This window comes from Gavia stellata, chromosome 3 (assembly GCF_030936135.1).
Source record: "Gavia stellata isolate bGavSte3 chromosome 3, bGavSte3.hap2, whole genome shotgun sequence".
NCBI classification, from domain to species: domain Eukaryota; kingdom Metazoa; phylum Chordata; class Aves; order Gaviiformes; family Gaviidae; genus Gavia; species Gavia stellata.
Window position 1 is genome coordinate 39113430 of NC_082596.1, and position 24148 is coordinate 39137577.

At 37.8% G+C, this 24148-nt stretch overlaps 1 protein-coding gene across 3 annotated transcripts in view; it reads left to right on the plus strand.

Moving 5' to 3' along the window:
• Positions 1 to 511: 511 nt before the first annotated feature.
• Positions 512 to 24148, plus strand: part of ARMC1 (armadillo repeat containing 1) — a 33014-nt gene continuing 9377 nt past the window's right edge. Inside the window, exons 1-3 of one of the 3 annotated variants that reach the window (XM_059815226.1) lie at positions 512 to 578; positions 2753 to 2956; positions 6947 to 7038. In XM_059815226.1, the coding sequence (XP_059671209.1) occupies positions 2765 to 2956; positions 6947 to 7038 (284 nt within the window). In that variant the 5' untranslated portion in view covers positions 512 to 578; positions 2753 to 2764. Of the gene's footprint in view, positions 579 to 868; positions 889 to 2752; positions 2957 to 6946; positions 7039 to 24148 lie in introns of those variants that run through there. The other 2 variants (XM_059815223.1, XM_059815227.1) reach the window with 2 other exon arrangements.

A 24148-nucleotide genomic window follows, 5' to 3' on the forward strand; every position in this document is an offset into this window, starting at 1 on the left:
ATATTAAAATAAATTTAATTGGCCGGGTCTCATGAGGGGAGGGGGACGGGACACTACCTGCTTCGGGTTTCAAAATGGGGGTAGGTACTGTGTCTCCATGCCGGATCAGGTGCATTTTACACTCTTGTTTTAGAGTACACTTTAATTGAGCAGTACATTCAAGTTCTGGTGGTCACCATCTAAGGAAAAAAAAATATTAAAAGTAAAGCTGGCTAAGGCGTTGCGTTTTCCCCCCGTCGCTTCCTTCGCCGGTAAGCTCCCGCTGCCCTCCCCGAACTGCAACTCCCGGCGCGCACAGCGGCGGCGCCGCCGCCAGGGAGCGGGGCTGCCGCCGGCAGCCAATCGTGCCTCGTCAGGAACAAAGCGCGCTGCGAGTGGCGGAGAGGCGTGGGCGGGCCCGCGCCAATCGGGTTGCGGGATGGTGGATGGTGCCGGGGTTAGAGCGGGCCCTGGCGGGTGGTGCGTGTGCGGTGGGCTCTGGTGCTGGCCTCTTCCCGCTGCCCTCCGCAGGCCGTGCCGCCCCGCGGGCGATGGGGGCGCGGGGCTGAGCTTCGCGGCTGGGGACATCTTTTGCGACGGTACGGGGGGTGGGAACGGGGGACGCTGGGGAAGGGCGGGATGGCCGTGAGAGGGGGGCGGCGAGGCCGGCTGAGGTCCCTCCTGCTCTCCCTGACCGTGTCCCGGAGCTCACGTCAGCCGGTCGCTGGAGGGTTGTGCCTCCGCCGGACGAGGGGCCCGGGGGCTGGGTCCCGGGGCCTTGTTGCAGCCGGACTGTCAGCTCCGTCGCTTAGAGAACGCTCAGTGTGACAGCGGAGGTGTGAAGCCGTGGCGCTTTCTCTCCTGGGCCTCCTCGGCGAGGACACAGCGCAAGGGGAGGCTGACAGAGAGGTCTGCGGTGCTTTTGTTAAGCTTTTATCTCAAAGCTACAAGGATGAGGGAAGAGCCGGTACCTGGTTAACTTCTGTCCTAGGCCCCCACATTCTAGATAACGTCTTAAAACTTTTAAAACGGTTTAATTGTTTTTTCATCAGAAAATGCTGGGAGTCCTAGTTTAAGTAAAACTGTTTGTTGGTGATGGAGTAGGTAAGGACTTCAGGTGTCTCCTCAGTTGTGGCTGAGGAGAGGGGGAGGGGACATGAGTGTGGCCTAGTGGCATAGGAAGGAGGGTAAAGTCTGGCTTCATGCTTTTTCAGGGATTGGAAAGAAAAAGGCAAAAGGTGATCAGGATGGAGAGAGTTGTAGGAATGATCAGGTGCTTGGGATGCGGAACTAGGAGTCAGAGACTTTGGTTAGCATCAGCTCCACAACTGACTTAATTTTAAGGTTTTGAATAAGTTCCTTTGCCACCTGTGAAAAGTAATTAATATTTAATAGTTTGGGTTTTTAATTTATAGTTGTCTGCTTTGGAAATATAAGTTATTGTTTCTTGGTTGAGGTGCAGTATCTCCCAGTTGATCTCTTTTGGACTTGTGATAGTAAAGAAAAATAACCTGGAGACTGAGCACTGGCATGTACTTTTCACCTTAGCACTCTCTTTCCTGAAGGAAGGACCAGTGACTTAGAGATTAACAGCATTTTTTCTATGTGAAAATGTTGGAAATTATCATAACCAAATGCATATTTATGGTTTGGTTTTTTGATGAGTATGATTAATTTTTGTTGCTGAAAGGCCTACCTACAGTAAGAAAACAATATAATATTTGTACAATAGTATTTGTTTGGGAAATGATGTTGAAAGAATGTGACCACTTACAAATTTAATTTGTTTTATTTTTATGCAGGGGAAAAATGAGAGAACACAAATTAACAATATGTATTTGTTCACACTTTTGTGCCTTAAGAAAAGTTATTTGCGTGAGTTGGTACTGGCAACACCAGGACCACAGTTCGCATTTAGTGGTTTCAGAGGCACATAATCAGTCTTTTGAAGGAAACTAGTTTTTTGCACCAAGATGTAGCATTTTCTATGAGTAAACTTAGGCTTTTGTTGCCTGTTAAGTAGTTATTCCTTATTAAACAACTCTGGAATCTGATACCATCAAGTTAACACACGTCTCCTTTGAAATTGATATGGTGGCTTGGGCTTCAGCTGGAGCAAGGTGTGACCTGCTTTCTTTCTTTTTATTGAGTTGGTACTGGTAAAAAGAAAAAAAAAAAAATCCCCCAAACCCACCCTCTTAAATCGTTTTTGCCTTTGAATGAGTATGGCATTACGCTAGTTATTTGATATATAGATTCAGATTAAAGCTTAATGTTAGTTCTTCTTGATGCAGTATTAATCTTTTGCTGGCTTTTCTGGTTCACTTGTATGTAAAATTTGATTATTGCTAAAGATACTCTGAAAAATACATATTTTGATTTTACACGTGTTTATGTAGAAGGATGTTTATAGACTTCTAGGGTGCCTTGTTGTGAGAAAACTATGGATTTCTCGGAAATATTTGTCAGCAGTGTAAAATAAACCAACACAACCATACTCCTGTAAAGGCTGACTGGTTTGAAATTATATATAGGAAACAAATCAAAATATTATTAACCAAACCTACTTGTTCTCTACATAGGAAGTTTAGATTTCCAGTTTACAAATTCCAAGATCCACATCCTTATCAATTCCATCCACATTGCATGAATTCTAGTCCTTGGTTTTTTTATGCTTATAACAAATAGGTGCCTTTTGTGCTTTTGTCTTACCTGTATTTTAATTGATGATAAATGTTGTGGTATTAGTAATAGAGATTTTTTTTTTTTTCAGCAGGTATTTTGTATGCCTGGTGCAGAGAAAATGAATTCTACTATGAGTGAGGAGCCTGATGCGCTATCTGTAGTTAACCAACTCCGAGATCTAGCAGCTGACCCACTGAACAGACGGGCCATTGTTCAGGATCAAGGATGCCTGCCAGGTCTTATTCTGTTTTTGGACCATCCCAACCCTCCAGTTGTTCATTCAGCTTTACTAGTGAGTATTCTGGAGATAAATGTGTATGTCAGGAGGACGTTTTGTAACTTTGGTAATATGTCTTTAAACAAGTAAAAATGTAAAAAATAGAACCTGGTTTTATGTTATGTTGATATTCATTGTATGTGTTTTTTTAAAAAAAACATGTATTTAAAATATTGTTTAGCAATGACACATTATTCCAGGGGAATTTGTGGTTTTTGAAAGAGATTAATTTACTTTGCATTTTTTCCCTAATACAGCTATTTCACTTTTTTGTGGAGGGAGGTAAGCGCCCTTAAATCTCTTTCTTAAGATGAAGTCATGGAGCTTGGTAAATATACACAGTGATTCGACATTCATGTTGTAAAAATAAATAAATAAAAATCATAGGATAGTTTGGGTTAGAAACAACCTCCAGAGGTGATGTAGTCCAGTCCCCTGCTCAAATTAAGTGTACTCAGTTATGTCCACTTGATTCTGGAACACCTTGAAGGATGGAGATTCCATAACCTGTCTGGCACCATGTTCCAGCATTTGACCACCCTCATGGTATTAAAAACAAACACCTCCCAAAACCCAAAAAACCAACCAAAAATCTATTAATATCTAATACAACTTGTTCCAGCTTTTGTCCATTTATTCTCGTTCTAAATCATAAATGCTAAAGTCCTGATTTCTCATCCTGAATCTAAATAGTAACTTGAAGTGTATTTCTTGCTTAGAAACAGGACAAACAAAAGTCAAGATTTTGTTAAAAGTCTAATTCAATTCTTCTAATAAGATTTTTAAGTTACTAAAATTTATGTGGTGCTCTTTTTTCCATTTTAATGTAGTTATTGAATTCTAAACAATGTGAAACTAAAGAATAAAGAGCTCTGGCTTCTACGTACAAGTGTATGTTATTCTTAATGGTATAAAGACCTATGAGTACTATAATTCTGCATTTTTCATTTCTTTTACTTTCATAGCGGATGTTAGTGGACTTCTTGGAGTTACTTCAGTGTCTCTGATACTATTCTGGGTTCAGGGAATGAGGTCCCATGATCCAGGAGACCTGTGTCCTGCTAATTGGCTTTTAGCTTAGCCTTGCCATACCATTTGCCAGACTATAATGTTCTTCACTGGAGGAACTTTGAGTTGAGTTTACAATTCTTGGGAATATGTTGCACTGGGTTTCTTTCCAGTGCAGTTTCCTTAGGTTGTGGTCTTAAAATGGATCTTTTGGATGTCTCGCTCTCTTGTTTCCTTCCTTTGCTCCTTTGGGCTGCATATTCTCACTGCTTGCAGGAGATTCGGTAATCAGTCTGTGATCATGTTACAAAAATTAACTCAACATAAAAAGGACTGACTTTGTCAGATTCATGAGGGCTAATCCAGTTTGCAGTGTAGTCCCACAGCCCCAATATAGTTATTCAATAATATTATATTATTCAAGTTGTGTTGTAAGGACACCTTGTTGGGTGGGAATGGGAGACAGCTGTGTTGATATCTTTAGTGATAACCTACAGTTAGAGTGGCTTAAGAACCAGGATTTAGAGGGGATCATGCTATATCCCAGGACCCTGGCTGCAGTCAGAAATGGATTGGTTTAATATGAAAATATGTGTTTGTCTGCTACTCAGACTCCTTGTGTTCACAAGTTCTTGAACGTTTTAGGTTCTGTAGCTTTTAATATCTTTGCTGATAACTTTTTAGTCTTCACTTTTGATATTTTTCCGTTCTGAAAGGTCTTTTGGTTTTTCCAGCCATCCCAGTGGTCAAAAAGGTCCTGACATTTGAATGGGAATCATTAAATGTAATGATTTTTCCATTAAGTTTGTACCTAATAAAAGGATGAACAGCACTGACTTTAAATTTCTTACTGTATTATTCTGCGATTCCCATAGCTGAAATTATAAATAATTTGTATGAATCATAATAGTTCCCTATTTAACTTTTTTGATATGTTATAGAATCTTTCAGGGAGGGTGTTTTCTTCCCCATGTGCAGTTTAAGTTTACTTACAAAACATCAAAGGTGTCTTTTTGTTACTAAGATTGACAACAGTATATTTTTATATTCAAGTATGGAGATAGTCCTGTTGATTATGATGAAATTACTTGTAAGCTTAAAGCTAACATAGATAAGTGTTTTGCTGAACAGAGGCTGAGCCAAAGTCCATAATAGTAATCTTCTTTATGCCTTCAGTAGACTGCAGTTTAATAAGCATAAATGATCTCACTTCTTGGAAGGTGCAGACCTTTGCATCTCCCATGGGGGGCGGGGGAATAGGAATTCCTAGTGTTGAAAACTCAGGTCACTTAAGTTGTTCTGATAACTTTGTCTTTGGTCTTATTTTAGTGGAAGTTACATTTGTATGTAAAGAGTACGTAACAGATGGAAAAGAGACAGCCTACGTTTTAATTCGAGTAACTAGCTGTTAAGAGGATGGGTTTTTCTTTGTCCAACAACATTACATCCTTACTAAATTGCCTGAGCAGGGACTAATAAAAATGAGAAACTTTTCCAACAGTAAGGATACATTTCTTAACATGAAAGTTTATAGTTCAGAGCTATCATTCAGGTATTTTCTTACTTTTCAACTATGGGGAAATAAATGCATATACAACACTTCCAAACTGCAGTTATTGATACTGATCCACATAGGAAATAGCAAAAAATGACATTTAGAGATTTTTATCATGCCAGACAGCAGCCAGACTTTCTCAAAGGCAATAAAATGGTCTTGAATTTTACTTAATATGTGCTGAAGATGATTTAGGGGAAAAAACCCCAGGTAATTAGTTCTCTATCTCTGAAGGGATTAAGGTACATGTTATTTTTAAAGCAGCTATTGAGCAGCATAGCTATTATATGACTATATTTAAAGAATTGGTGCACTTCTGAGCCTTGCTATCACTAAACCCATTTTATAACCCATTGTATTCGTGTATTGCAGGATTTTGCAAGTGCAGTTCTTGTGCCTACGTCAATAAAACACTGATTAAAGCACAATGCACAGTACACCTTTGGATGTTCCTTCTAAGAAAACTTTGTCTGTCAGAACTAACAATAGAGAGATGTCTCATGAAAAGAACAACTGACATCTTAACGAAGAGTAGTATGTTAGGAGGATCATGCAAATATACAGTTGCTGACTGGGGTCAGCAATGTGAAGTTGTGCGAAGAGTTTACCTTTAAAGTCAATAAACAAAACCTTGGGCACAAATAAGCGTGAATTCCCAGTTTAGGCAACAGTAACCTAAGCAGCTTGCTGCTGCTGCTTGTATTCTTATTCCTGTGTGGAGTGGTGAATATTGCAGTTAGTCTTCAGAAGCTTAAAACGTGGAAGACCTCTTTCTGTGGACAGTAGAAACTTGGTGGTGGTGAGTTTCTAGTACTGGGGGAGCCCACAGAACTGATGGAAATTATACTAGAAGTATAGTGTATAAAAAATTACTTTAGATCTCAGATCACATAGATGTTTATTGGAAGGGACTTCTGGAAGTCATTCACTTCAGCTTCCTGCTTGAATTGGGACTGTCACCAACACTCAGTCAGGTCAGTTGTAGCTTTGTCTTGTTAATTCTGCAGTCTCACTAGGTCATCTGTTCCAATGTTGAACTACCTTGATAGTGAAAAAACTTTTTGTTATACCTGATTTGAACTTCCCAAGCTGCAATTTGTGGCTGTTCCCCCTTGTTACATTGTCTGCTGCTGTAGAGGAAAGTTTGGCTTAATCATTTTCATAAGGCTTTTTGAGTAGTTGTAGACAGCTGTTAGATTGTCCCTTAGACTCTCTTAGCTGATATAAACAAACCCAGTCTCTCAACATTTTCTCATAGATTAGATACTCTATGCTTTCTGTATATTTATAAGAATAAAACAATTTTTTTAATGTTCACAGTAGGTGATAATACATTTCTTACTAAAACTCACATTGTGAATGTTTTGCAGATGTACGCTAATAAAAATGAATGATAATGTACTGGACATACTGCTGATTTGCTGTGGTCCTCTTTCTTTTAGGCTCTCCGCTATTTGGCAGAGTGCCGTGCCAACAGAGAAAAGATGAAAAGTGAATTGGGTATGATGCTCAGCTTACAGAATGTAATACAAAAGTAAGTTTATGATGGGTTGTTGGATCCAAAGATGGTGTAAACATAACATTCTGATGCAAAGTAAAACTTTGACTATGAATTCATATAGCAATTTTTAATATTGCAGTCTTCCTTGTGAAGTTATGTGGCTGCAAGCAAGTAATGGTTTTCATTTTACAGTATAGCAAAGTAACTAGAGCATAGTCTACAAGAAATATTCATTTGAAAGTCATTTGCCAAACAACAGATTTCTTGCCCTTGTTACACATAACTAATTTTGTCCTTTCTCTTTAGGTTCTGTATAATCTTTATCATGATTGTATAAGGGCTCCTTGCACTACTGCATTTAATGAAATGGGTTGGCATCTGCCACATTTATTTTTTGAATCCCACCTTTGGGAAGGGAAATCTATATGCAATGTATTTGTTTCGATGTATTTTTTAGGTATCTGCAGTTCTGTGTTGAGGAAACATCTTGCAGGTGCAGTAGAAGTTAATGAGGTTTGTAGTGGTCTCTGATTTCTTTGTAGAATGTGTCAACTGGGTTATGTCTTCTAAAATTTGCGACTGTTGGATTTTGTTAAGACTGCTAACCGTTGAGTTTTGAATACTGGAAGATATGAATACTGGAGAATACTGGAGAAGATGTATATGTGCACTTACCGATAGAAATTAATGATGAACTAAGATGAATCATTATTAGCAAAAAACCCCCCAACCTTCTTCAAATATTAGTCTGTCATAGCAAAACTTAATTTGCCATCAAGTTATCCAAAGGTGATTATTTTACACACAGTTTGATAGCGTTCTGGTTAACTGGACACTCTCTCTCTCTCTCTCTCTCATCATGCCTAAATATCATCTTGTTATTTACCAGTTACCCAAAACACAAGGATTTAAAACAAATGTCTTAAATCGGTTGATGAACTAAATGACTAGAATTCAGAAGAGAATAGTTCTCTTTTTTTTGAATAATGTAATAATTATAACTTTTTAAAATGGTAGGTGTTTTTAATAGGATGTGTGGGGAAAAAATGGAATTAAGTCTTACAGTATTCACCTTTTTTAAGGACAAGCATAGTTAAGGTATATATTTCCTTGCTACTTCTATAATAATAACTGAAATGTTTAGGTAATAACAGAAGCATGTATTTCAGAAGAACTTACTTTTAGTATAGATTGCATGTCTATTTAGAGCACAGAGACATCCTTAAGTTGTTGAAAAGGGAATGGTAGTTCATTATCAGTCTCTGCAGCTTACAAATATTACTCAGGAAACAGTCATAATTAAAACTTTCGTTTGAAGAATTTTATGGAAGTATCTTTGACAACGTTTTTTTTCAATTTCAAGGGCTGAAAGAGAGTGAAGTTCAGAAATGTGCAGAAAAGGAGAGATAAGTCAGTAAAAACTGGAAGTCTTGTAGGTGTTCTTTTTTTCTAGAAAGCTCTTTGGCAAGAGTAAGAACATACATTTGATTTGTATGCTTGTAACATTTGGAAAGTGTGATATCATGAAAATTTAAATACATAGCATCTTCAAACACAAGACTTTGTCATGTGCTTGTCAGGATTTTAGGCTTTAATGTTGACAGGAAATGCTGAAGCTAAGTTTTGTATTGCCTGCAGAAATATGGAGAAAGATGATAGAAAAGTGCTGAGAAGATAGATGTAGAATTATTTTTGTCACAAAAAACCAATGGTTTGGGGTTGTGGTTTTTTGTTGGAAAGTCTGTAGCAGAGAAAACAAGGTCTCAACCTTCTTCATATTTGCTTTACAAAATGCAGATTCTAACTTTTAATCTGATTTCAGTTTACCGGAAGATATTGTAGTCCTTTGAACTGAAGTTAAACATTAATAAATGCAGTAATAAATGCTTTGGTCTTAATGACTTAATGCTGTGCATTCCAGTGTACTTTCCAGAATCTGCATATGTAGCTCATCACTCTATCTAATCTAAAATCTTTTGATTATTTCCACAATTTAATTTGGGGGTTAGATTTTTTTTGGTGATGTGTTATAAAAATGCAAACAATCATACAAAGAGATACGAACTTCTGTCAGTATTCTGCTTTTCCAGTTATTGCGCAGTTCTTTCAAGTGAGACAGAACCCGGCATCTTCTGGACTAGAAGTTGTAGTTGCTGGCTTTTTGCTCTTGACAGGTTAAGCACATTCTGTGGTCTGAATCTTTCCCTTTCATCAAGGATTTTGTAACTCACACTGTTCACTTTCATTGACTTCTTACTTAACTAAATAATATCCAGTGGCTTTCCCTGTTCAGTACCGAATCGTGACAAACTGTATTCTGCCACTGATAAAGCTGAGTTATGTCTTTTCAAGCAATGAAATGGAGCTCGTGTGTACGGAGGCAAGTCACAAACTGAGTATTTGTCACATTTCAGACTGAAGTTGGTGTTCAGCAGTGCTGAACTGATACTGTGCTTAGGAAGTCAAGAGTTAGTTTAGAATTCCAGTTTTCTTTTGCTTTCAGTTGAGTAAATCCTGAAATTTGAGGGCTTTTCTCATCATGTGAGTGTCTTTTTATAAGCCTTGAAGGTATCTGTATTACAGACCTCAAGTTCAGGTGTGGAATTTCTTCTTGTAACCTGCCTATTGCTAACCAGTCTAACAGATCTTTAAATGGTCGATGCCATCAACTGGAAAATAGTTAGAGTTAGTTTGCTACTTACAATTTCTTGTAATAGTACATGGGAGCCTCAGGCACAGACCAAAACCCTTTTGTTGCAAGTAATACACAACCAATGGAAGAAGAATGTAGCACTTGTTTAAACTTGTTATCGTGAAGGGTTAGTATTATTTCCTTCATAAAACTACCGAGGATGAGAGTTGAAATTGAATGCCACCTGTTTATCCAATGATAAGCAATAAATTATACTCTGTACTGCATCATGGAAAATGGGTAGGAAATACTTGAGAGACATCCAAGTTTAATTGTAATTCTTTGAGGTACTTCATCTCATTTCATGACTTATCAGTCTCCTAGTGTTATCTGATCGGCTTTTTTGTATTTGCTTATAATAAGCATTATAGCTCATCTGTGAAAATCATTTTGCTGCTTAAAATGAATGTTTGGCTGACTCCGTAGTTGATACTACATTTCACCTAAGGAACAAAGGATAGGTTTTAGGTTCACTGTGACAGTGATTTTCAAGATGTATGAACACTAGTTTTTGCTAACAGAAGAGTAACGGATTTTTAGATGTAGAGACTGGAGCTTATAGGCTCTAGACCAGAAGTATGAAATACCACTCTGAGGAGTACAGAATAAAAATTTGAAGGCAGTGAGATATTTATATGTTTAGGATTTCTTTTTCAGGCTGAACTTTATTTAGAACATGTATGACTTTCTGAGATACTTCTTGTGAAAGGCTTTATAGACTTCCACATTTTCCGGGACATGTGAGAAGCTGTTCAAGTTTCATGGAATACTTCAAAACGTTTTTTAAATATAAAAATTTCTGTTGCCCTATTCTATACTTGCTGGTTTTTTCCTTAGCAGGGGGGATTTCTTTTTTGTTCATCCACATCTGCTCATTTTTAAGTGAAGCTTGATACTTGATAACTTCCATGGTATAAGCTAGGAATAGTAACTGTTGTAGAGAAGTCAGACCTTTAAAATGCCTACCTGCAGGTTTCCAAACTTTTCTTTTTCTTTTTTTTATGGCTGATACTGCTTTATTGCTATCACAGAAATGTTTCACTCCCTTGCCAGGTAACTGAGTACTTGTAAGCGTATGAATAGAAGTGTTTGCGTAAATAGGGAAAAAGAAGAGGAGAAATTGAGGCTCATTGGAAAATGGTGTTTCATTGTATTCCAGCAATCATCAGCAGTTATTTAATGTTGAAAGCTGGTTTAGTTGCTGGCTTTATGAATTGTAAGGAGGACTTAATGTGTCCGTATGGACTTTATAAAATGTTATTAGCAGCTTCTAGAATTAAAATTAATTAGGATTTATAGCCTACAAGGAAATATACTAATTTGTGTTCAGAGTGAAAGTGACTTTTGATGGACAGTAAAGGTCAAAGTTCATAATTTTTCACAGTCTTTATGAGCAGCATAATGGTACTGTTTAAATATAACTAATGTGTTTAAAAAAAAAAAAAACCACTGACGAAGAGTCAATATACTAAATAGCTCTTATTATGGAACGGCAAATTACTGAGAGTAAAATTCCAATTACTTAGCTAAAGGAGCTTTTCAAGATAGTCTTCCTTTGCCAGGGTGTCAGATTTAACAAGCTGAACGAAATCCAGTGCATTAATCAGGTCTTCCAATTTATTACTTGCCTAAGAAGATTAGGGCAATTAATATGTGTTTAATTAGAGTCCCTTGCAGATCTGGTAAAATACATGCAATCTATAATTGCTGACTTCTTACTCAATTTTAATTTTTGGTAGTCTTAATTATCTATACTTTTTGAAAATTTAATTACTCGTTGAAACCAGCAAAGTTTAAATTTATGTTGTCTGACAAAAGAAACCCCAAGTATTTCAGGTAGTACTTGCTGAAATTAAAATAGTAGAGATGTAGCATCACAATAGTTTTAGCATTTTTGTTGTGTGACATACTTTTTCTCCTTCGTGAGAAAGGAGGAATGGTTGGGGGAAGTCAGGGCAAAGGCCTTGTATTAATTAGCAAGAAAGCAAGCTACATATTTAAAGGGATATCTAATGATGAAGGGGATGTTGCCATATCATAACTGGCTTCAAGATAATTTGTGAGAAATTACAGCTAAAAAATTCTGTAAACTTCTTACATTTACTGCTTTTATACATTTATGCTATTGATTGGAATACTTAAATTCTGATCTGCAAAGGAGAAGGAAATAGCTTTTTACAGACCGTAGAAATTTTATTTTTCTGTACCTGAATCACTTAGTCATGTTATTTTTGTAGTCCTTGGTATGTGGGGTTTTTCTACATGTCAAAAATGAGAAACAGTTGAGATTGGGTAATAGGAAGCATGATTCTGTTGCAGAGTTATTTTTGGTCTCTACCGTACTTGTGATTCTGTACTGAGAAGTTGTGTTTTTGGAGAAAAACATGACTATCCTATGTCTTAAATATTCCTGTGAGCAGGAGGTTCCAAAAACTTTGTTTTTAGAAATGATTTACAAATTGCAGTGTATTACTTGGAACAAGAGTAATACACACATCTCTCTGTCTATTCCATGTTAACTTTCCTGGCCTTTCCTTTCCTGTTATTTTCCCAAGCCTCCTTGTTTTACCCACTTTGTAACATTTTGTCTATTAGAAGGTAAGTGCTTCTAGAAAATTACACTACTGGTCACTGGTGCATCTCTTTGGGCTGTGGGGCTCCAGGGTATTCAGTGCTGTAGCGATGTGCTTGTTAATAATGGATAGTCACAGCAGGAGGATGTCTGCAGGCTGTTTTATTCAGCATTGTTAAGCAAATTGGCTTAATATCCCCCTCCCCCACCCCTGGTTTCTTCAAGGAATGTTTTTATTGTATATTTTTTTAATCTTACAAGTTTCAGGAATAGATTGTTTTTTGAAATTATTTTTGAAAAAGCATCCTCTGCCAAAAAAACCCCAATGAAATATTAGGAAATGTAGGAAACAATCAGTATGTCCTCTTTAAATATAACATGTTATTTGTTCTAAGTGGCTGAATGCACCTTTTGTCTGGCAAACAGCTTCGTGGTATTTGGAGATTATATATGGGAAGGAGTGGAGGGGCAGGGGAGAAGATAGGTTCAATGCTGTGGGCTACCTAGATCACTAAGGCATGTATTCAGTAAAAGTTCTTGCTCTTTTTGCTTGTGGGTCATGACAAACTAACAAGAGTTCAGACTTTCTCACAGTTCATTTTTTTTAAAAATGTTTCAAGACCTTTTTTTGTATTCCTGTAGTATATTTAGTGTTATGAAGGACATAAGAAGTCATGATTGCAACACAGAGATGTGGACACAGGGACAAATGGTAACAATAAATAAAATACAAAAAGCATTAAGTAATTAAATGGTGTAAAATACTAGTTTTACAGTATTGTTCTTAACCTGGACTTTAGTCATGATGTAGTGGGCTTTCTGGGAGAATCTTAAGGTTTTTGTGAGGTAAGAAAATAAGGTTTAAAGGTTTGGAAAGGTGATGTCATTTGTAAGAACAGTCCAAGACTTGACTGCCAACAATTCAAATGTAACTAGTAATTTAAATGTTGAAATATTACTGTGGATTTATATTTTGCAGTGGTTAATAGAAATTAGCAGTCATATAAATAACTGTTCTAAAGGTTTACTATGTGAGGTGCAATTTAGGATGAGCTTATTTTTGTTTGTGTGTGTGGAATTGGTCAGTGAGGAAAAGATGATGAAAGCATGACCAAATGGAAGGGTCTGCCTTGTGCCCTACAAGATGTACTCGATGTTCTCTTGATGAACTTCTGATGTTCTGTTGTTGTGTTTTCTTTTTTATCTTGGGACCTCTCTGTAGTCAAAGAGGTATTACAAAGTCACCATTTCTTCTTGCATGCAACTTACTTGCTTAGTGAGCTCTATATGATCAGTACTGTTTCTATACTCAACAGTTTAGGTGGCTGTCAACCTCTAGATTCGGCTTTTGTGTGTTTGTATTTTTTTTCTTCATTCTGGCATATATGTGTAATTCCTATTATAATGTTTTTGATTGCAGTCAGGAATACAGTTTGGTTTCACTTTTTGCTCTCCAAGCTACTACTTTTACCTTATAACATTCCCCTTGGTGTCTGGCATCTGTCTCAGGACTGTTGGTTGTGTGGCTTTTCATGTGGTGTCTGTCACAGTTTAATCCAGGTACTATACATCCATAAACTTTTTAGTATACCAGTTCAATACAATACTAGTTCAAGTTCAATACAATACTAGTTCAAGTTCAATACAATACTAGTTCAATAGACTAACTTTTAGTAGATTAGTTCAATACATTTGCACAGTCAGTGAAACAGTGGACCAGCTACTTTTGTCACTGGTTTCTGTGCAGCACTTGCAGTTAATGCACAGCTTTCTAAGTATGTCTCTCACACTGCAGTTCTTACTTTTTAACGGTTTCATCCCTTTGATATAAGGATTTCATTTTCTTGGTACTTACTGAATTCCATGTTAACTAATAGACAAATAGTGAGGTAACTAAGTAATCATTAATGTGGTGTTTTTAATCGGTCATTTATGTAATGTAAGTTCTTCAAAATCATGGCCTTCAGCTGGTTTACAATGACTGGCTTAAGAATATGGTAACAAGTAGTGCATGTTTCATGCCCTGTTACCTAACCATCGAAGTGCTTAAATTCTACAGTGGTGATTTATTTACAACATCTGAAAAGCTACATGTTACCAAATTACAGGTTCCTAAACCTGGAAATGAATTTTCAGTACCTGTTACTGAGTGAATAGGCATTATTCTGGTGTTGCTTTTTTTGGCGGAGAGAGGGCCACAACCATTATTGCTTTGAGTGCTTTGTATTTAAATGTGAAGAAATCAGTTGGGAAGTTAGAGAATGAAGTAGTAGCTTTTCATTATAGGCAAGAGATGTTGTGATGAGTATTGCAGAATTAAAAAAACCCAACACTTTGAAACACTGAAAAAAACAGTGTGAAGTATAAAATAACTTTGATAAAAATGCATATATTTGAAAGCCTTTTGTGCTCAGTGTCTTAGCCAGCTTCTTCTTTATTTAGAAACTGGCTGGAGCAGGGAGTTATGTATTTTAGAAAACAGTTAAAGCTTCAGGTGTTTTCACTTCTTATTTTTTCTTGCAGACTTTATATTAAAACAAATATGGGACTCTGAGAAATGTAATTTTGAATATAAAAAATGAAATGGTTTACAGAGTGTGGCACAATATTCTGATATGTTAAAAAGGACAGAATATGAATTGGCATTTAACTGATTGCTGACTGTAGGATAGGAAAAAATTACTATCATGCTGAACTCAGTGCTTGACATGGCATGCTAAAAGACAACTGTCTTCTCTTTTTGTGGTGGGGCTCAGAGGGAAGAGATTTTAAGTGGATTGGTAGAAGAGTCAGGAATAGTAATGGCAACACAGGGTGCGTTTAACACTCAATAAACCTTGTCGTGAGCTGGTGTTGAAAGCGTTTTAGGAATACAGTGACCTTCACTGGTTACTATTGAGTTTACAAGAAAAAGTGCTGAGGTAGGTCCTTTGACATGCTGACTTTTTCTGACAGCTTACTAAAATAAGGATCAAAGAAGGCTTAAGATGCTTTGAAATAAAAGTAGCAAGTTGTGTTGTGAAGTATTTAATACTTAGCACAGGTGCAGATTGATAGTATTGTAGGCTGGAGCCATTTATCTATGAAAAGGGAGTTGATAGATACTTAGCACTGTGAAGTTTCTCATCTTTCCATGCCAGTATCATGTATGCTTTTGGGTTACAGTGAGCTTGTCCACAGATGATGCTTGTCCCTGGTTTTTGACCTTCATGCTAAGTGTCCCCAAAAAATTGCAGATTTTTCTCTTTTAAACCGTAAGTGTCTGGATTATTTTTTTCCCCCTGAATGCTCTTCAAGCAAGAAACATAGTAAGGTGCTGGTGTGTGATTAAAATTTACAGTCTGTAATACCCACATGAAACTATGTAAGTGCCACAAAAGGAAATTCCTCAAAAAATATTTATGATGAAACAGCCTTCATTGGCAGTTCTTGAAGGGAGCTGTTGTTTCAAAAGAAAGTGAATTTTACTCTGGAACAACTAATGCAAAGTGCATATGTTATTCTGAATTAGATATATTTCTATTCAGGAACGTGTTTTTATACTTAGTTGCTTTGCAGTACACATTACAATATCTTTTTCTGCAAGTTTTCCATTGAATTTTGCAGGTAGGAAGTCCTATGTAATAACTTGGAACAGATTAAAATTGTTAGCGCATTCTGTATTTACACAGTACATCATCAAATTCACACATATTTTTTTAAACCTTGGTGCATGCTTCAACCTATTTTGTATGACTGCTGTCCCTTTGGCTATCAGTGAAGCTGCTAATACTGGCTTGTTTAAAAAAAAAATCTATTGCCAACAAATAAGTAGTTCAAGAGTATGAAAACAAGATGTTTAAATCGTTGTTGCTTTCAAAGTTACCTACTTCAAGTCTCTGCTGAATAGATTAATATTAACTATATTAGCAAATGAATCAAGTGCAAAGCTTACACACAGATAAGCATACATAGACTAAACCTGCATATTTTTTTTGCTCTGGTACACATTGATGCTGCAGTTTAATTCTTATTATTCACACAGGTTTTGTTCAGGAAAACCTTTATCTGTAAGTTTGCAAATGATTTCTTTACTTTCTCCAGTAGATTTCAGGGGAATAATCACATGAAGCTTACTTCTCAAAACTAAAATGAACTGTGGTTTGTGTTTTTAAGACATAAAAGGGTTTTCCAGATAATTATATACTATCATCATATATTATTATGATATGCTTAATGCTATTAGCATACTTATAATACAAGAAGTGGTATTTGGCTTCCTTCAGGATATTCCTAAAATGCAGAGCCTAATTCCAGCATTACCAATACTTCTACCTGGTCACTACTGTATTATTACCAGGAAGGATTGGCTTTTTAATGCCAGTATTTGATATCTGCCCCTGGAAAGGAATGGAGAGAATTATTACCCTTAAGATTTTGGTTTTTTAAGCCCCGTGCAATTTGTTGAAGCCATATAGTAAACATGATTTCTGACATATAAATCCATTAAATGTTTACTGTTCATTAGCAGGCAAGATATTGGAACTAGCTGCTGTGAAATTCAACATGGAGTTTGTGTCTGTTAAGCAGACTCTTGTCTAGCAAATGCTACTCTGAAGCCTTTTGAGTTTAGTTGAGTAACAGGCCTTGATATTTTTTTTTTTGAGATGGAGAATATGTCCATATGGTGGATACCAAGCTGTGGAAGATCAAAAGTTGATCTTCCATTTAGCATGTAAATAGCAAGAGTTAAACAAAATTGGATGAATAGCTGGGTTAAACATATGGCATATGTTCAAGTCTGTTATCCTATTCTTGAAAGTTTGTTCTCTTCTTGAGATCAGAGGACAATAGAATGAATCAGGGAAATGTTCTAAGCGTGGGTAATTACTCAGTTTGCTAAATGTTTAAAATTATATCACAGTCACTGATCTTACAGCTGTTAATGCGATTGTACTGTGATTTTACTCAGATTTACAACTTATATTTAATATTCAGGCTTTTTTGTTTTTCAGCAGTGTTCAGAACATCCTAGCGTTTACATGGGGTTTCTCTAAATTTCCAGGGTCAGTAGGCATATGACTTAAATTGAGCTGGAAGTGGCACTGGGAAATCCAATCCTCACTCCTGATTTCAATGAGGTGTATCTTGTTTAGTATGAAGTCGACTTCAGGACATCAGGTTTCCTTGTTCCATTCCAAACTTTACTTAGTTTAGTGTCTCCTGGTCAAATTGTCACAGCTAGTAGCGTGAGTAGAGTCTGGAAGACTTGCCAAGTGGCGGGCATCTTGCAGGTCTAGAAAGCATTCTAGGAAAGTCTGTCTGACCTTGCCTTCTTTCCATGGTGTGGCAGCTTTGGAGTAAATAAAAGTGACATGTAGCTAGCACATGGTTGATACCACTGGAGTGCAGTCACATAACACAACTGCACTCAGGCTTTACGTAGGTTCATCGAGCAGTCCAGCTGCTTGGTTTTGGATTGGGAGATTGATAGTGCTGCAGCTTGGTGTGTCACTTCAAACTTGCCTGGTCCTACAGGTTCTATTATTTTTCCTGTTCTACGCCTATTAATTGTTTTTCCTATTGCTAACCCACTACTATGCTTGATATGTTGTTGTTGCCCAGCATAAGGCTCCTGCTGTCTATATTCTTGAGGATTTTGACTTCTTTCTTTTAAGAAAGCAGGTGGTAATCCTTTTTGTCAGCTGCTGTATGTTACCTGGTCTTTACTGGGTGTTTTGGGGCTAGAGTGAACTGAGGTGTACTGTAATGGGTAGCATGGTAATAGCACCATACTAGGACTGTGAGAAAGTGTGCACCAAAGTAATGCTCTTTTTCTTGTTTTCAAATGACTTTCCTGTTGCCTGAAATGAGTCAGGAGAGCAGCCCTATGTTTGTGAGCCCACTGTATCATGGGATGCACTAAAAGCTCACAAGAAAGAGCAGCATTCTTGGAGATAAGAAAGAAGATTGCCCTGGCACTGGAGCAGAACAGCCAGAAAAACAGCCAGATCAGATAACTGTCTTGAAACAGATTGCTTTTTTTCAAATACCATGCTCTTTCTTTAGGCTTGTCACTCATGCTCAAAGTTTTCATCAAAACCATGTCAATCACTGTGTCTCACTTCTAGAAACAAGGATTAGTGATTTCCCACCCCCCTTACAGAGTGTAGCAATTCTTTGCAGCTTACTGCTCCCTTTAGTTATTGCTAGAGGCAATTTCTGTCTTTATGTATAGGAAGAATGGGTTCTGAAAGAAATTGTTCACCTGGAAGCAAATACATCAATGGTTTTAAGGGATAGTTGATATGAATATCAATTTATTAGCCATTTTTAACCCTAATTAAATAAAATCATAAATCTCTACCATGTATATGCTTTAAGGTTGCTAATATAGCTGCGTTTACCCAACAATGTATTTAGATAGAATTCATGCCAATCCATGAAATTCTAACTTGCACTTTTTGTGTCATATTGAATACTACGTTTATTGCAGTGAATGAGGTTCATTACGGAAATAAAATGATGGTTTAAAATATCACTACTTGGGAGCCTAGGGAAAAATACTAGTTCTACCTTAGAGGGGCAGTACTTGCATGTATGAAAAGGATTGGGATCAAGTGAAAATATCTACTTCTATGTGATCGTAAGTTTTCTCAAACTTTTTGCAAAGGTGCTTGGGTCATTCTAGAAACGGAGTCTCTCAAACTAGTATTTTGAAGAAAAAATTATGTATTTGGTCCTTTGTTACATTCACTGACCTGCTTAGGATTTTTCTGTGGTAAGATTAAGTTAAATCAGAGAGTTGTTTTTACTTTTAATTTATGAGTAGGTTATTTAGTATGTGATTCAGGTGAGGTCTTCCCAAATATCTGAGCCTTAAGTTGGATAATGAATACATTTTTGTTCTTTAAACTCTTCGTATTTGTTAGACTTGAATTGTGTGGTGGATTTTTTTTTTTTAAAGATCTGTGCTTTAAGCTACTGTTTTTCCACCAGTATGTAAACTCCTTGAGATGTCAATACAGGAAATCTTACCTGAACTGACTTTAAGAGGTTGAGATCTATTGCCTTAGTTTCATAGGTTAGGTTAATCTTTCCTTCACCACTGCTAGCTTTCTTTGCTTTTACAGACCTGCTCTTAATACTAATTTTTCTGTGTCTTGATTTCCCAAGTACTTGTGAGCAAGAGCGTAATGATAAGTCACACAGTGCATGTCGACATTTTCTGATTGTCTGTAACACAGCCTTTCCCCATGAGTTGTAAGGCTGTATGCCGTGCCCCTTCTCTTATGGGGCCATGCATACTGAAAATATATGTAGTACAGATGCTCTGTATGTGGAAGTGTCTATTACATGTGTATAGGTGGTATACTGCAAATGTACTGTTCTTGTATATCGTTTTCCTTTCTTGGATCTTAACAGAGTTTTGGGAAGTGGGCTGTTCTGTGATAGAAAGAGTCTACCTCTAGTTGCCGTCTTCTTACAGAGCTGTAGCTCTTCATGTATCCTGAGGTGTAAGTGATGCTCCCTTCTAAAGCTAGAAGTTGAGAATGGTCTATCTTTGGATCTTTTACTCCTGAGCAACCCTGGGGAAAAAGGTCCATTGGTACAAGGCTGAAATAGGTCTCTGGATTACAAATTGAGTACTCTTGAACTACATCAGATTTGGTTAAGAGAGAGAAAGAGTAAAAATGTAAACTCCTGATGGAACTTATATACAGTGATATTTTGATCTATGTTGTGAAATGACTTGAGATTAAAATATTTCCTTGGTATTCCTGTGTGATCTCATTTTTGGCTCTGTACTAAATTTACTGAATACAATGATTGTGCTAAGTAAAATTACGAGAAAATGCTATAGATTGAGGGAGAAAACTTGGAGCAGTGTTTTCCTAAAATCAATGTCGTGTTTGAACCAGTAAACTATTGGATTTTTAAGTTTTGTATTAAAAGTTTCTAAATTATTATAAGGTGTAAAAGATCAATGACTTTTCCTTGATGACTGTGGCTAGTAAGATCATGCTGTATGCTAAGGTGAAAACATTTGAAATACCAATTGGCAAATTGTTTAAAGACTTCGAGAACGAAGCCTCCCCTTTTCCATCTAGCCTTGCCTTTAGTTCATGATGCCTTAAGATAAAAAAAATAGGACTGAGCAGTGAACCATAAGTCTAAATATGGGACAGGAAATTTTTGAAATCAAAATAAAATTACACAGCTGCTTATATTTCAGGTCTAAATTATCAGGTGCATTAGAGTTATGTAAGCTGTCATGCAAAACTCTTTGGAAAACAATATGTAAAGGAAATAGTTGGCAGGAAAACTAAATACATTTTTGCTTTACTTACATAAAAGCCTAACTTCTAAAATACTCTTAACCTGAAAAAATAGATACCCACAAGTAGATGAAAATGGATATGTGCCTTGTATGTTGCTCTTTGAATTTACCTAATGACTTCTCAATTTCTAACATGTGTTCACAGACTCACAGGAAGGTTGAGGTTGGAAAGGACCTCTGGACGTCCTCTGATCAAACCCCTCTTACTCAGGCAGGGTCACCTAAACCACATTGCCCAGAATCATGTTCAGATGGCTTTTGAGTATCTCCAAGGAGGGAGAGCCGATAACCTTTCTGGGCAACCTGTGCCAGTGCTTGGTCACTCCCACAGTGAAAAAGTGTTTCCTGATGTTCAGAGGGAACCCCCCGTGTTTCAATTTGTGCCCAATGCCTCTGGTCCTGGCACTGGGTACCAGTGGAAAGAGCCTGGCTCTGTCCTCTTTGCACCCTCCCTTCAGGTATTTATATGTATTGATGAGATTCCCCTGAGTCTTCTCATCTCCAGGCTGAACAGTCCCAGCTCTCTCAGCCTTTCCTCATCAGCCCCTTAATAACCTTCCTGACCCTTTGTTGGACTCTCCAGCGTGTTCATATCTCTTGTGTACTGGGGAGCCCAGACCTGGACACAGTACTCAAGGTATCGCCTCAGTAATGCTGAGTAGAGGAGCAGGATCACCTACCTCCCTTGACCTGCTAGCAATGGTCCTCCTAATGCAGCCCAAGATACCATTAGCCTTCTTTGCCACAAGGGCACATTGATGGCTCATGTTCAACTTGATGTCCACCAGGACCCCCAGGTCCTTTTCTGCAAAGCTGCTTTCCAGCTGGTCAGCCCCCAACCTGTGCTGGTGCCTGTGGGTGTTCCTCCCCAGCTGCAGGACTTCGCACTTCCCTTTGTTGAACTGCATGAGGTTCCTGTCAGCCCATGTCCCCAGCCTGTTGAGGTCCCTCTGGATGGCAGCACAACCCTCTGGCATATCAGCCACTAATTCCTGTTTTGTGTCATCTGCAGACTTGCTGAGGGTTCGCTCTGCCCTATCATCCAGATTGTTAATGTAGACACTGAACAGGATTGGACCCAGTATGGACCCATGGGGTACACTGCTAGATACTGGCCTCCAGCTAGATTTCATGGCCCTGATAACCACCTTCTGGGCCTGGCCATCCATCCAGTTTTCAGTCCACCTCGCTATCTGCTCACCCAGTCCATACTTCATCAGCTTCTCTATGAGGATTGTATAGGAGACAATGTCAAAAGACAATATCCACTGCTCTCCCCTCATCTACGAGGCCAGTCATTTCAATGTAGAAGGCTGTCAGGGTGGTCAGGCATGACTTTCACTTTGTGAATCCATGCTTACTATTCCTGGTCACTTTCTTGTCTTTCATGTGCCTGGAGGAAATAGTTTCTAGATGTGTTCCATTGCCTTCTGAGGGGTCAAGGTGATCTTTCCAAGATTATTGAAAGCCTTGAAATTTCATTAATGGGTAATTAACTTTGCCTTATTGTGGGTAGTGGCCAAATTGAGCAAATACAACCAAAAGCAGCATCACTGTAGAAGTGAGACTTTTGGCATAAAATGACACAAATCTCCTTTTGATAGAATCTGGAATGTCATTAAATCTCTGGCAAAGAAAGATACCCTCTAATTTGAGAAGCTCCTGTCTCTAGTAGAAACGCTCTAATGAAATGCTGTTATAGTATATTTGTTATTGGTTTGGCTAGTGTGTCTTTAGAGCACAATGTATGCCACTAAGGAAACGCATGGTATAGTTTCTATGCTTGTGCACGGGGTCTGCTGTACTTTTAGCAGGGTTATGGTTGCATCTGTTTCCTCTGAGATAGGAGTGTGTATGTAATGTACACATGTGTATATGTACATACATGTTTAAAATATAATATTTATAATATTTTATGTATATATCCTTTTAAAAGGATAGGGTGGTCTTTTACACACACATATACATACATATAACCCCCCCATATATATATTTATAAATGTATTTATATCTTGTGTTTCTCCAGAAGGGGAAAATCCACCATATATTAGTCTTTCTCAGCCTTTGTGCTTTTTCTAAAGGAAGAAACATAACTTTCTATGTTAACCTTTACATCAGATGCAGTTATGCTAGGAAGGTTGTTGGGGCCCTTCTATAATAATTTATGATGCTGTACGTATACTTAAGTCACATGCTGGTTGTACAGCCATACTACTATATGCTGCTTACGCATTCTTTCCAAGCATGCATACTCAACCTACATCACATAAATCTTTAGGGTTGTAGCCAGTAATTTTCATGTCCTTTAGGTTTAGATAAAACTTTAAAAAATGTCTTGCTATGCTAATAAAAACTCTAGCACTTGGACCATGTTTACAAAGTTATTTTTAATTGTGAAGAAAATGAGGACTATTTCTTCTATCCTCTTCTGACAGATACAGCACATGTCACTTGGATTCTGTGTTCATATTACTTATACAGTCAGCCTTGGGTGAACATAATGGAAGGACAGGCAGCAGTCTAGGATGACAGGGATTCAAGACGACAGTGAAAATTGAAGGTTTGGGTTTCTGACAGGCATCTTCTGAATCTTGCTGAAGTAATGTAAGATGTTACCACGTCTGAAAGAGGTGGCAACCAACTCTTTCCAACTCTTACTCTGCTCTATCTAGAGACTACCATTTCCCCAGCAGGGTAGCAGAACCTAGTCAAAGAATGATAGAACAGCCCAGGTTGGAAGGGATCTCGAAAGAGCATCTGGTCGAACCTTTCCTGGGAGGGGCAACCTAGATGAGATTATCTAGCGCCCTGTCCAATCACATCTTAAACTCCAGCGATGGGGACTCTGCCACCTCCGTGGGGAGGCTGTTCCAGCAACTGATTGTTCTCAAACAATCTCTAACTGCATAGTGACTTTATAGTATGTGCCTGCACCTTCAGTGGTGAATAGAGTGCTGTACCAGAGTGTGAATGGGGGTAGCGGAAGGATGAGCAAGAGTTCCCTTCTGCTGCTCTGATGGTGGCAGGAGGCTGGGCTGGACAGCTGTGAACAGTGGTATCTGAGACTGCTGACATGCAGGTGCTGGGAGGGCCTGTGTCAGCACTCTTAGAACCCTCTTCTCTTAATGTTGCAATTTTTTCTCTTTTCAGGCAACAAAACTACAGCTCACGTGTTACCATTTTTTTTAGAACTTGCACTATTCTATTGTGTGTTAATTTTGCATGTAGCTTCATTGTATTTATCTTTTTGTTACCAGCATAGTATATAAAGGAACATAGAATAGAATCATAGAATTGTTTAGGTTGGAAAAGACCTTTAAGATCATCAAGTCCAACCGTTAACCTAACACTGCTAAGCCCACCAATAAACCATGTCCCTAAGCGCCTCATCCACACGGCTTTTAAATACCTCCAGGGATGGGGACTCAACCACTTCCCTGGGCAGCCTGTTCCAATGTCCGACAACCCTTACAGTGAAGAAATTTTTCCTAATATCCAATCTAAACCTCCCCTGGTGCAACTTGATGCTATTTCTTCATGTCCTATCACTTGTCACTTG